The 13655-nt window shown below is 40.1% G+C and overlaps 1 protein-coding gene across 1 annotated transcript in view; it reads left to right on the top strand.

Moving 5' to 3' along the window:
- CDH11 (cadherin 11) overlaps nucleotides 1-13341 on the top strand; it is a 151774-nt gene extending 138433 nt beyond the window's left edge. The window contains exons 12-13 of the mRNA XM_065925451.1: nucleotides 9235-9486; nucleotides 12013-13341. Coding sequence (XP_065781523.1) covers nucleotides 9235-9486; nucleotides 12013-12509 — 749 coding nt within the window. The 3' untranslated portion in view covers nucleotides 12510-13341. The remainder of the gene's footprint in view (nucleotides 1-9234; nucleotides 9487-12012) is intronic.
- The last annotated feature ends 314 nt before the right edge of the window (nucleotides 13342-13655 follow it).

Below are 13655 nucleotides of genomic sequence, written 5' to 3'. Positions count from 1 at the left end.
TGTAAATGAAGTCTCTTAGGTGAAGCTTTGCTGGGCATTCCAGTCCACCCCTGAATGCTACCTCTTCTGTGCTCCAGGAACACTGCACTAACCTCTAGTGTTTTTTAATCACTCTGCGTTCCAAGCATACATTTCTCTGTCTCCCATTAGAATACGAGCTCTGAAATCCCAAAATTTAAAAAAAGTGGGTTGACCAAATGCATGGATTAAAATGGAAAAAGTAGATAGAAAGACATGTAATGTGCTTCAGTCATTTGGGGGCTTAGTTATTATTGTGGAAAGATGATTATGTTATGAGATAAGCTTCAGGCTAAAAAGACAACCCTTCTTTCTATGTTGGAATCTTCTGAAGGAGTCAGTGCCAGATCACCCACTCCTTCCATCCATTTATCCTTTCATCATATATTATTGCACAAAGTTATATTGGACATCTAAGGTTTGAATGCAGGAAAAGATGACTTTCAAATGTATTAAATTTGTAAGTATATTATCTAATATGCGTCATGTTGCAGATCAAATGAGTTCTGATATATGATATATTCAGAGTTAAGTTTTAACTGCTAAAAAAAAATCAAATTAAATCAAATTAAAAAAAAATAGAACAACTAGGAATAAAGCCACCATATGACCCAGCAGTCGCACTCCTAGGCATATACCCTGAGGAAACCAAAATTGAAAGAGACACATGTATCCCATTGTTCACTGCAGCACTATTTACAATAGCTAGAACATGGAAGCAACCTAGATGTCCATCGACAGATGAATGGGTAAAGAATTTGTGGTATATATACACAATGGAATATTACTCAGCCATAAAAAGGAATACATTTGAGTCAGTTCCAATGAGGTGGATGAACCTAGAACCTATTATACAGAGTGAAGTGAACCAGAAAGAGAAAGATAAATACCATATTCTAACACATATATATGGAATCTAGAAAAATGGTACTGAAGAATTTACTTACAGGGCCACAATGGAGAAACAGACATAGAGAACAGACTTATGGACATGGCAAGAAGGGAGGAGAGGGTGAGACGTCTGGAAAGAGTAACATGGAAACTTACATTACCATATGTAAAATAGATAGCCAAGGGGAATTTGCTGCATGGCTCAGGAAACTCAAACAGGAGCTCTGTATCTACCTAGAGGGTTGGGATGGGGAAGGAGATGGGAGGGAGCTTCAAAACGGAGGGGATATGTGTATACCTACGGGTGATTCATGTTGAGGTTTAACAAAAAACAGCAAAATTCTGTAAAGCAATTATCCTTCAATAAAAAATAAATTAATTAAAAATATTTTAAAAAATAGAACAAAAAAAGTTTGTATGGAAAGCAGGTTTGGCTGGGTAAGGAAAGATAGCCAAGACAGATTCATCCTGATTAGACCAATTGGCAAACATCTTTCTTTCTTCTTCTTTTTTTTTTTTTTTTGGTCTAAACTAATGACAATTCTTTTTCTGATGAGCAGCACCAAAAAGCATCCAAATATGCTTCTAGCTTTTCATTTTTATAATTTAAAGATAATCAAACAGATTTCTGTGGGACTTTTCCCCCCTTAATTGCTTCAATATGGAAGATTCTCTGTTGGCAGATCAAAATGGCAGATGGCTTTTAATGCCCTGCCATTTTCACTGTATAAATAATTATGTTCCTTTTCTGCCTGAGATTCACTGCTGCAGTTTTTCCAACACAGAACACAATTTATCTGGAAACCCACCTCCTCCTCAACCTAACAGAAGGAGGAATAGGTCTTTTTGGTGAATTAGACAGATTATTCTTTCAAGGTTCGCTCTGGTCACTGACTTAACCGTTGAGATTTCTCAACTCACTAAAAGACCCTAAATGTTTATCTCCCACTGAATTCCCTGGTAGTTTTCCTTTTCTAAAACCAGGAAATACATTCCTTTCTCCCTCCCTATCACCAAGAGAAAATTATCCTCTAACGAAAGTGGGAGGAGGGTTGACTCTAAGGAATGTGATAAACTACAACCTGAAAAGTCTGTTGATACCAACAAAGAGTGCACACTTAGATGCCTTGTACACACATCAGTTCAGTCCAGTTGAGTTCAGTCGTATCCAACTCTTTGTGACCCCATGGACTGCAGCATGCCAAGCTTCCCTCTCAATCACCAACTCCTTGCTCAAACTCGTGTCCATCGAGTCAGTGATGCCATCCAACCATCTCATCCTCTGCCATCGCCTCTCCTCCTGTCTTTAATCTTTCCCAGCATCAGGGTCTTCTCAAATGAATCAGCTCTTTGCATCAGGTGACCAAAAAAATTGGAGCTTCAGCATCAGTCCTTCCAATGAATATTCAGGACTGATTTCCTTTAGGATTGACTGGTTTGATCTCCTTGCTGTCCAAGGGACTCTCAAAAGTCTTCTCCAACACCACAGTTCAAAAGCATCAATTCTATGTGCATATACACATGCACATAGGCAGTTGTTCCCATGTTATTTGTTGTGTTTTGAATTTTGAATCTCAGTATCAGAGATTTAATTAAAAGATCATAATCCCCCTTCCTCTGTAGGATGTAGACCTTCATTTACAGGGGAGATATGATAGCCATCTGAGTCTTGGATCAAACAATTTTCTGCATTAATATTTTAAGGCTAGTCTCAAAGAATTTACCTCACTGTAGTATTTCCATCATTCCAAAATATTAAGAAAATAATAGATTTCTTTTTACGTCTTGCATACTGGTTTGTTTTTGAAGGTGTGTATGTTTCTGGAAATGCTATGGGAAGAGAAGTATTGAATAAGTGCCCTAAATCCTTTGTAGGTCTCTCTGACATAAAATTCTTAGCGTTCTAAGAGCAGTTCTTTCATCTGGGACTTGAGTCTGTAAGGATTTAGTTATAGGCTGTGATGGGGGCCCATATTATTAACTAACCATGTTGGAGAAATCTGGTATTAAAAAAAAAAGGAACAAATGTAGCATGCAATAATATCAGAATTCTAGGGTCTTCTGTGCACTGGTAAAAATACAGTGAAACCTAGAGGAGTTTGAATCCCAGTTTTGCTACTGTGATCAGTTGCTTCCCTCTTTGTTTCTGAATTTCTTTTCATATAAAATAAAGGTAATTATACTTTCTGCACATAGTTTAAAAATTCTTTGGGGTTAAGTAGGCGGAAGTAACAAAGAATAAGGTTTGCACATATTAGCAGCTCAATAAATGTTATTTAATTAAATCTGACTCACCCAAAATAATAAGAAAAAAATGATGAGATAAAGGGATGATATTTTCCAGGAACAAAATCTGTAATATCGATAGAGGCAGTGATGATCAAGTGGGGTTCAAAAGTACAAAGTGGGAGAAGATAGGCAGTCTGGAAATTATTAAGTCAGTAAAATCTGACTGTGTGGAAAAGCCAGATGGATGCTGAATGTAATGAAAGAAAACTCCTTCAACTGTTTACTTTTCTAGCTCACAAAACACTGCTGACCAAAGATGAGTAAGCAAGGTTCTTGCCTTCAGGGATGTTACTGTCCATTGGAGAAGACACACATTCAAATAGTTGCCATAGATTGTGAAATAGTCAATATGAGTAATGACTACAGGTAGATAGGTGGCTCGTACAGTGTTTAGAAAGACAATAAAAGATGCAGATATCAAGTTTACCTTTAAGCTTTAGTCATCTCAGAAAGTTAATGCTACAAACTTTAAAAGCATTATTTGAAATTTCTATTATTTCAGTCCCTCCCTCAGATTCAAGGTGTCACAAATAGTGCCATCAAAAATTAAAATTATTTTTTTCAAAAATCACAAATGTAAATGAGTACCAAAAAATCTAAATAACTAGACTTTTCAATGATGTCTTTTGTACAATAATTCTGTAGCATGTGTGTCTCTGAAATTTTCAAAGTTTGAAACTTCACTAATACTTTTGGGATGCACTTTATATATATATATTCATTATTCTGATAGAGCTATTGCCACATATCTAAGGAAAGTAGAGAAAACCCAGAGGAACATAATCACATAATGACTATTCTGCTAGGGACTGCATCACTGTCTTCAAGTGTGTGGAAGCTTTTAATGGGGTGGATGGATTTAGTTTGTTGCTAAGGTTTGAGCAGAAAGGGTAAATTAGGTAGATTTAGGTCAGAAGTGAATTAAATGAGAGCAAGGCTTGGCCTCGATCTTTTACAGTCTCAAGAGATGGGCTCCAGTAGGATGCAGACAGTGTCTGTCTTCACAGGCTAAAGTATTAGTATCTCTGATCAAGTTGATCAGTAGGGGAATCTTTAGCTTTGGAGCAGAGAGGGACAGAGTAAAAGAAGTGGTAAGGAAGAGTGTCTTAAAATGCTTTTTAGGGCACTCTTCTCTCACTTTAAGCCAAGCCTCTCTGCTGACATCATGATGAGAGCAGAAAGTACTAATCCTTTGCTGCAGTGATTCCTCTTTTCAGATTGCTATGCCCATATATGGCTTCCCTGGTGGCTCAGATGGTAAAGAGTCTGCCTGCAGTGTGGGACACCCACGTTCGATCCCTGGGTCGGGAAGATCCCCTGGAGAAGGAAATGGCAACCCACTCAGTATTCTTGCCTGGAAAATCCCATGGACAGAGGAGTCTGAAAGGCTGTAGTCCATGGGGTCACAGAGTCAGACACAACTGAGTTTGCCCATATATTGCCCATTTTGCCCTGGTTGTTTTTCTTTTGGCTAATACAAGATTGGCACCCAGTACAGTTGACGTATAAAAGGCTGCTTCCCTATCATAATTTTCCCTTTTAATATCCTTTGTATATATCCTTCCCTTGGGTGATATCATCATCATGGCCCTTATATTTGCATCTCCAAACTGGTACCATGGAGACCATCGTTATGAAGAACTTTTACATGTTGTTAATGTAATGACAAAGTATGCAGATAAAAATAGCATCCAGTTAGGAGTCTAGGTTGTAGACATAAAAATTTGAAACCTGAATTTATTTACCATTAATAGAAATATTACAGTTTGTACAAGACATATACTAGTAATTAATGACCTCGTTTGCAAGTTTTTGCCTAAGTGGGGGGAGGGGAAAGGAAAGGCATCTATGTTTGTGGACAGGGAGAAGAATATAAGGTGTCAGGATGAAAGACCAAGGTGACTGAAAAACATTTTCTTACCATGGGAAATACCTTACCCAGAACTGAAGAGCATAAACTATCTTCCTACCTCTGAAGGATGCACCCTTCTCTGTAGGCAGTTGCATTTAAGGCTGCAATGTCACTCCTAAGAATTCACTTTCCTCTCTTTGCCAATATGTTTCTCTTCCTCATTAGTCTACTGTACAAAGAGGAGAGCTTCCAGAAAATAATTGATATTTACTGGTCATCTGCAACAGCCTGGCACTGTGCAAAGTGCCTTTATGAATGGAATCAAATTTAACCCTAAAAACTATTGATTTCCTGGATGAGAATATAGCAACTCAAGACATTTACCTGCTATGTCTAAATGTCAGGCAATTAATATGTAGAAGAGTCATGATTCAAACCCAGATCTGTTTGACCCCAAACACTGAGATTTGCTCTTTGGAAGCTTTATAAAGAATACTTTGGCCACCTGATGTGAAGAGCTGACTCATTAGAAAAGACTGAAGGCAAAAGAAGAGGGTGGCAGAGGGGGGATGTTTAGATAGCATCACTGACTCAATGGACATGAATATGAACAAACTCCAGGAGACAGAGCAGGATGAAGGAGCCTGCAGCCCATGGGGTGGCAAAGAGTTGGACAGGACTTAGTGACTGAACAACAACAAAAACAATAAAGGAGAAGGATTTGAGAAATCTCTTGATGAAAACTTAAAAATTGATAGAACATTTGTCATTTTCTGTCTCATCTTATTAACCATGGAATCAATTTGACACTTCCCTGAAAATATGTCCTACAAAAGCTCTTAATTTTTTTCTTGCATCACCCATACATCTCAGAAATGTGTATGTCCAAATTGAGGGAACCCTTTCAAAGATGGATATAGAATAGCTGGCTAATTAAAATAATGAGGGAATTTGTAGCCAAACCTAGGATACAAAAATGATTTCCTACAGAGGTTTTATTATTGTTGTCAGTTTGTTTCATTTTCCATCTATTTTTCTAGAGTTGTTTTCTATGGAGTCCCTGCTTATAATGGTCCTTTTTGTTAGTAAAGAATCAGTGACCAGAGTGGACAACAAGAAAGACCATCACTGGACATGGTGCTGTCTCCTCTGATAACGGCCCTCCCTGCAGAAAAACTCATCCTCCCATTGGTGCTGAGGTCTAGATCTAAAGGGCAGATATTATATGCATTCAAGCAACAGTAACCACCTAAGTGCCAAGCTAATCTGGTTAGACATGCTTCTCATCTAACTATACCTACCCCTCACCAGTTCACCAGCACTGGAGGACCTGGATTCTGGTGCTAAGTTTTCCAGTTAGAAGGATTCCTGAGCTCCCTGGAAGCACAACCCAGAGGACAACCAAAGGTTTTTATTATTTGGTCCTAATCGCAACCCCATGAGGCATGCTTGATATCAACTTGTGTCTCATTTTAAAGATGAACAAGTGAGGCTCTGGCAGGACAAATGAATCATTCTAAAGCATGTGTTTGGAATATGCCCAGGAACAGACCTTCAGTCCGTTTACTTTCCACCTCTCAAACTAATCTTAAAATCCATATGTGAAACATTTTTTAAAAGTTCTCGAGATTCTACTGATGAATCACGCAGAGACAATAAATGGTTCAGTCAGCTGGGTACTTTGATGAGCTTTCATTTCCTAGTTTCAGTGTGACTGAGGGGACTCAGCTGTTCAGAATATGAAGCATCTTGAATTCACAGGCTGGTGTCCTGCTCAGATACATGTTTTCCACTAGTGTTTGGTTTTCAGTTACCTTCATGTATAAGCCAGCCTGCTGTCATCTGGAGCAACAGTTTTGCATGGATTGCACACTCAAGAGTGTATTTTTAAGCCATGGCCGCCGCAGGTTTAAAAAAAATTAAAACACTCAGGTCATGTTCCCACCAAACTGCACCATGGGTAACAGGGTGGGACTCAGTAGGTGACATCTCTTGGGGATGTCATTCATATCAGAGAGATATATTTGACCAAGCAATTTAATTAATTTATTTTCTTCATAAATTTTTTCATATTTATTTTTATTCATAATGGCATGGCATTTTGACATTTCAGATCATTAAAATATAATAAATATTTTAAAATTTAATTTGTGAAAGTCTTCAATTCAAATAAAATTATGACAAGGAAAAAATAACATTTGAAGTAATTTATGAAGATATGTCAATATTTTGGTATTTGTTAAACATAGAACAATGGTATAGACTACAATAGGAAAGAACACTCAGCAAATGGAATGTTAAGTTTACATTCTACTTGACCAGCTTTAAAAAAAAATCATGGTTTTTCATAGTACATATAATTTTTCTCCAGTGATAACAATATATGTTAATCATACAAACCAGAAAATATAGAGATGAAGGCTGGCGGTTCTGCCCTGTTTTGATTGAGAGATTGGCAGCAAAGGGTAGAAGATATGTCATTAATAAATCTTGCCAAAAACCAGCCATCACACACACCTTAGCTTCTGCAATACTCAGAATATCTATTCAGTCCTAAATGAGACTGAACCTGGTATAGATATTTTTTTTTTAATCTCACACAGAATATGTTACATTTTCTTTAACTTAAAAATATGAATTCAGCTTTTAGATTCTAGGATAATTTTTCCTACCGCAAGAGCTAATTCATGGTATTATCAATTCATTCAAAGCAATGGGCCATCATCTTGGTCATAACCTTGCTATAAATTACTGATTTCTAACTCACAAAATGAGGCATACCATATTGAGTGTGTGTGTATGTGTGTGTGTGTGTGTGTGTCTGCGTCTGTGTAATTTGATGGAGCATATTCAAAACTTCCACTGTTTTATAATAGCAATGTTTTCCAAGGCAGAGCATATGGTCTAGAAAAAAATCTTTTTGGCGGGTAGAGATATGCAGAAAACATGATGAGGAAGCATTTCGGAATAGGTTACAAAAGATTGAGAAATACATGAAAACCAACATCTGGAACTTGGGTGAAACCTTTCCCAGAACATGGTTACAACATTTGTTCAACAAATATTTATTGAATGTCTGCTGTGTGTCCAGCACTGGAGGGACTGAGATGAAGCAGATAAAAGCTCCTGTTTTCCAGAAGTCCACAGTCTAGGAGAGAACCAAGTATTTTATGCCAACAAATAATGACAGAAGAGTGGGAGACTGATTTGTATAGGAATGTACAGTGTGCTGGGTCCCAATGGAGATGGGGGGAAGAGTCTAGAAAGGGCTTCCTGAAGGTGACTTTGGATTCAGTTTTGAGGCTTGAGAAACTCCCTGGTCATGATTATAGGAACTTTAGGTGGGTGGGAGGGCATTTTAAAGCAAAGGGTCAAAGTCAAGGCCTACAAAGAATATGGTGTGCTGAGTAACAGTCGTTAAGTTCTGCACAGCAGGCTGAACTGGGGGGTGTGGGAAACAGCAGGCGTGAGCCTGGAAGGCAAGGTAAAGTCTAGATCAGGGAACTATCTGGTGATCCACTGTGTGGATGTGGGCTGTGTCGCGTGGGCAACAGAGAAACCATCATTGTTTTAAGCAGGAATGATATTTTCAACTGGGTGGCTGATGTTGCTTGAATTTCAGAGAAACTGCAAACCTGCTGCTAGGTTTATAAAATATTTTCATTTCAAAGACAACATTTCCCTTTCGGACTTATGAGTGGGTTCGTAGTTTGGGCAAGATTGGAGAGTGGATTAGAAATCTCTCAAAAAACTAACAAAAACTGGCCAAAGGCTTGTCCTGAAGTCGGGAAAGTGCACACTGGCCTATCTTATTTAATTGCATCCTTCACTAACAGAGGGTGTGGTTGAAGCCCGTAAGTCCTTGTATTTGAGGAAAAGGACAGACACTCAAACAGAAAATGGTGTCCTTACCCAACCACTGAAAGCATTCATATTGACAAAATAAAAAAGAGCCAATTTCTGAATTTTGTTTCCAGATGGGACAAAACTCAGGGATCTTTGTCATGCCGAATGGCAGCGGCTTCTATAGATGTCTAGATTAGAGAACGAGTGGGGCGATTCTGGTTGTTAGCCTTGGCGGTGAGAAGAGCAGGCTCAGATCAGCCAGGCTGAAGGGGCAGAGTGAAGGCTGTGTCGCCCTGGCCTTGCTCTCCAAGTGCGCCTTCTCTCCCCTCTTCCCACAGATAATACCGCGGGCGTGTACGCCCGGCGCGGAGGGTTCAGTCGGCAGAAGCAGGATTTGTACCTCCTGCCCATCGTGATCAGTGACGGCGGGATCCCTCCCATGAGCAGCACCAACACCCTCACCATCAAGGTCTGTGGGTGTGACGTGAACGGGGCGCTGCTGTCCTGCAACGCGGAAGCCTACATCCTCAACGCCGGCCTGAGCACCGGGGCGCTGATCGCCATCCTCGCCTGCATCGTCATTCTCCTGGGTAAGGGATCTCCCCGACCACTCGTGGGAAGGGCCTTTCAACCAGACGCCCATCCTTGACACACGTGTATTTCTCAAGTTACATGTGCTATATACTGTGGCTGCAAGTTGGGACAAAAAAGAAGTGGTGTCTGCCTGCTCATGTATTTCAGGGTATGGGGCGTGGGGAGCAAGTGACTTAACGAGCATTAGAGCAGAGTTGGGGGAACTTTGTGATGAACAAAATGCTGGCATCACCGGACTGCTAGCAGAATACATCTGGGGGCATCAACAGGGAACCGAGTAGAACATCGGAATATTTTGCAGGAGAGGAATTTAGACAGAGACCTAGTATATGAACAACCATTTGCCTTACAAGAAGAATGAGAAGAGTTAGAGGGAGAAAGAGTAATTGTGATGCCAAAGAGGGTCTATGGAGGACTCAAGGAACTGGGTGCAGATTGGCCTGGCTGAAGCTGGATCTTGGTTCCCCAGCCCAATTGTCATATGTTATATCTGGGTATATGCCTCAGCTCGGAGGGACCTGGGAGAAGCTTTTCCTGCACTTGCCGGCTGAGTTTGGTGCCCTTCTTCTGCACATGATCCTGTCTGTGTTTTACTCTGTAATAGCAGGAAAGCCTCAGGAAGCTTGCATCAGTAGTCCCAAAGTCTCAGAAATCATGCATGACGAAAAAGTCAGAATTCAAACCTAAGTATGTCAGACATCAATTTATACTTGTTCCATGATGGTTAGTTGTCTACTGAATGAATTCATGGATCCTCAATGCATAGGGAAGAGCCAACGAGTTGAATTCAACAAATAGTTAATGAGTATTTTCAGGATACCAAGCCCTGTGTTCAGCCCAGGGAGATAAAGAGAAGAATTATACAAGATCTCAGTGATCAAAATGTTCGTTATCTATTGAGGAAAATAGGCATGAGCAGATAAATACAGAGGCACATGGTGAGCACTGTGATGGGGATATGAACATAACAGGCAGTGGGGGCCCAAGAGGTGAAAGTGCCTGACATTGAATGGGAAGGTCAGAGACATCTTTCTGGAGGATGAAACACACCTATCAGATGCTGAGTGTTCCATCTGAGGAAAAGGGGCTGGGATGGATGGATAGTCCAAGCAGAGGGGGCAGAAAACAGAAATGTTCTGAGAAGTTCATAATCGAGTGGGGGAGGCAGATGTGTGAGCAGTGTAACAGGTGTCATGGTGATGGCCAGGTGGATACAGAGAGCGGATACCAGTAGTCCTGTCTGGTATCAGAATGGGATATCAGGAAGGATGTTTGTGATGAAAGATAAAGAGTCATCCAAGCAAAGAAAGTGAAAAGGCGTGATCCTGGTGAAGGTGTTGTTAGGAGCTCGGCACAGGGGAAAAACACTGCCTAGTGAGCACTGGAAGCCATTCAGAGTCTAGGCAGGTGCACACCCTCGTCCTGCATCTCACTGTGTGGTGGATGCAGAGGGGCTCTAAGGTCACTTGCCAGATTCAGTCACAAACATTTTCTGCAGTCTTGCTGAGCATGTGGTTGCTGCTGTTTGGTTACCAAGTGGTGTCTGACTCTTTTCTGACCCGGTGGACACCACGTGACCCCATGCCCGTCTCCTCTGTCTGTGGGGTTTTCCAGGCAAGAATACTGGAGTGGGTTGCCATTTCTTTTTCCAAGGGATCTTCCCGACCCATGTCTCCTGTACCGGCAGGTGGATTCGGTGCCACTGAGCCACCAGAGAAGCCCATGTGTTCCAATGAAAGACTGTGGAAGCCTCTTATGGGGAAGTGGGGGGATTGTCAGGGGAATGAAGCAGTGGCTGAGCTTTCCTCGTAAGCAACTCTACTCACTTATCCTAGATGGCCTGAGTTCAGTGGAATCCCCTCTCTCAGAGAAGAGACAATAACTGTGGTTTCATCTGGAGTTTCAGCTGACACAGTTTACTGTTCAAACAAGTAGAGATTTTTCATTTGTCTGTTGGGGGTCTTTATAAGCTACCTCTCTTCTATATGGTGGTCTGAAGAGAGTCTAGCTATGCTTATGATACAGTTTCTTATAAAGGTGTAGTGGGTTCAGTGCTGGCCTCACCTAAGAGCTCTTGCAACCTCTTTTAGACAGGACCTCAAGTCTCTCGTGTCTTCATTTGTAAACTTTGGAGAGGCAGCTGCTTTCCTTTGCAAAAAGAGACAGGCATAACCCACATTTAAGAGGCTGCAGACGGACAGACATATTTAGAATCTTCCTAATTTTTTGGAAGATGACTTCCAAGTAGTATCAGATTGATTTGTAAAAAGCTCACCATAGTTCCAACTTGCCGGTTTGTTTGGATAATAATATTTTCCTGGCAGCATTTTTGCAGAGGAAGAGACAGGTGGAGGGCAGCTTTTGCACATCTTTGAGGATTCCAGGTAAGGCACTCATTTCATAGACTGGTCCCTGTTCTGAAGCATGTGTACTCCATGCTTAAGGTAAGCAGAGTTCCCCTGGGAAAAGAACCCCAGAAGACTGGACTTAACCTTTGCTTCTTTCTTTGTCTTTCCCTGTAGTCATTGTGGTGTTGTTCGTGACCCTGAGAAGGCAAAAGAAAGAACCACTCATCGTCTTCGAGGAGGAGGATGTCCGTGAGAACATCATCACCTATGATGACGAGGGCGGTGGGGAAGAAGACACAGAAGCCTTTGATATTGCCACCCTCCAGAACCCCGACGGTATCAATGGATTTATCCCTCGCAAAGACATCAAACCTGAGTATCAGTACATGCCTAGACCTGGGCTCCGGCCAGCACCCAACAGTGTGGATGTGGATGACTTCATCAACACGAGGATACAGGAAGCGGATAATGACCCAACTGCCCCTCCTTATGACTCCATCCAGATCTATGGTTATGAAGGCAGGGGCTCCGTGGCCGGGTCCCTGAGCTCCTTAGAGTCGGCTACCACAGATTCAGACTTGGACTATGACTACCTACAGAACTGGGGCCCTCGGTTTAAGAAACTAGCGGACTTGTATGGTTCCAAAGACACTTTTGATGACGACTCTTAACAATAACGATACAAATTTGGCCTTAAGAACTGTGTCTGGCGTTCTGAGGAATCTAGAAGATATGTAAACAGGTATTTTTTTAAATCAAGGAAAGGCTCATTTAAAACAAGCAAAGTTTTACAGAGAGGATACATTTAATAAAACTGCAAGGACATCAAAGTGGTAAATACTGTGAAGTACCTTTTCTCACAAAAAGGCAAATATTGAAGTTGTTTATCAACTTGGCTAGAGAAAAACCACTTGGCATACAAAATATTTAAGAGAAGGGGGAGTCTTAATGGTGAACTCACAATGAAGGGAAATTGTTTATGTGTCATGAACATTGAACTCTTTTTTTTTTCTTCTTTTTGTTTTTAATTTGTCAAAGATGCTTCCACAAAATTAGAAAGGACAACAGTTCTGAGCTGTAATTTCGCCTTAAACTATGGACACTCTATATGTAGTGCATTTTTAAACTTGAAATATATAATATTCAGCCAGCTTAAACCCATACAATGTATGTACAATACAATGTACAATTATGTCTCTTGAGCATCAATCTTGTTACTGCTGATTCTTGTAAATCTTTTTGCTTCTACTTTCATCTTAAACTAATATGTGCCAGATATAACTGTCTTGTTTCAGTGAGAGGCGCCCTATTTCTATGTCATTTTTAATGTATCTATTTGTACAATTTTAAAGTTCTTATTTTAGTATACATACGAATATCAGTATTCTGACATGTAAGAAATGTTACGGCATCACACTTATATTTTATGAACATTGTACTGTTGCTTTAATATGAGCTTCAATATAAGAAGCAACCTTTGAAATAAAAAAGATTCTTTTTTAATTCTGGGTTTGATTCTTAACAATTGAAAACAATTAAGTATTTCTAATTACCCATTTATAATTCTAATTTAAGATATTTGTGATCTTTTCATAACCCTATTTATGATCTGTTATAGTCTGCTGATTTTATTGTTTATTTAAAATTGGATATGTTTTGCAAATGTTTTTTTTTTTTTCAGACAAGAGTCTGTAACATTGTGTAAAGCTTTTTTGTACATTCTTGGTATTAGCTTCTTAGCTTTTCTTCACACACATCTTCTATCAAAGAAGGATGCTAAAGATCTAGGTCAGTCTATGATTTTTGCAATACTTGTT

This window comes from Muntiacus reevesi, chromosome 2 (genome assembly GCF_963930625.1).
Source record: "Muntiacus reevesi chromosome 2, mMunRee1.1, whole genome shotgun sequence".
Classification (NCBI taxonomy): Eukaryota; Metazoa; Chordata; class Mammalia; order Artiodactyla; family Cervidae; genus Muntiacus; species Muntiacus reevesi.
This window is presented reverse-complemented; position numbering and strand designations above follow the sequence as displayed.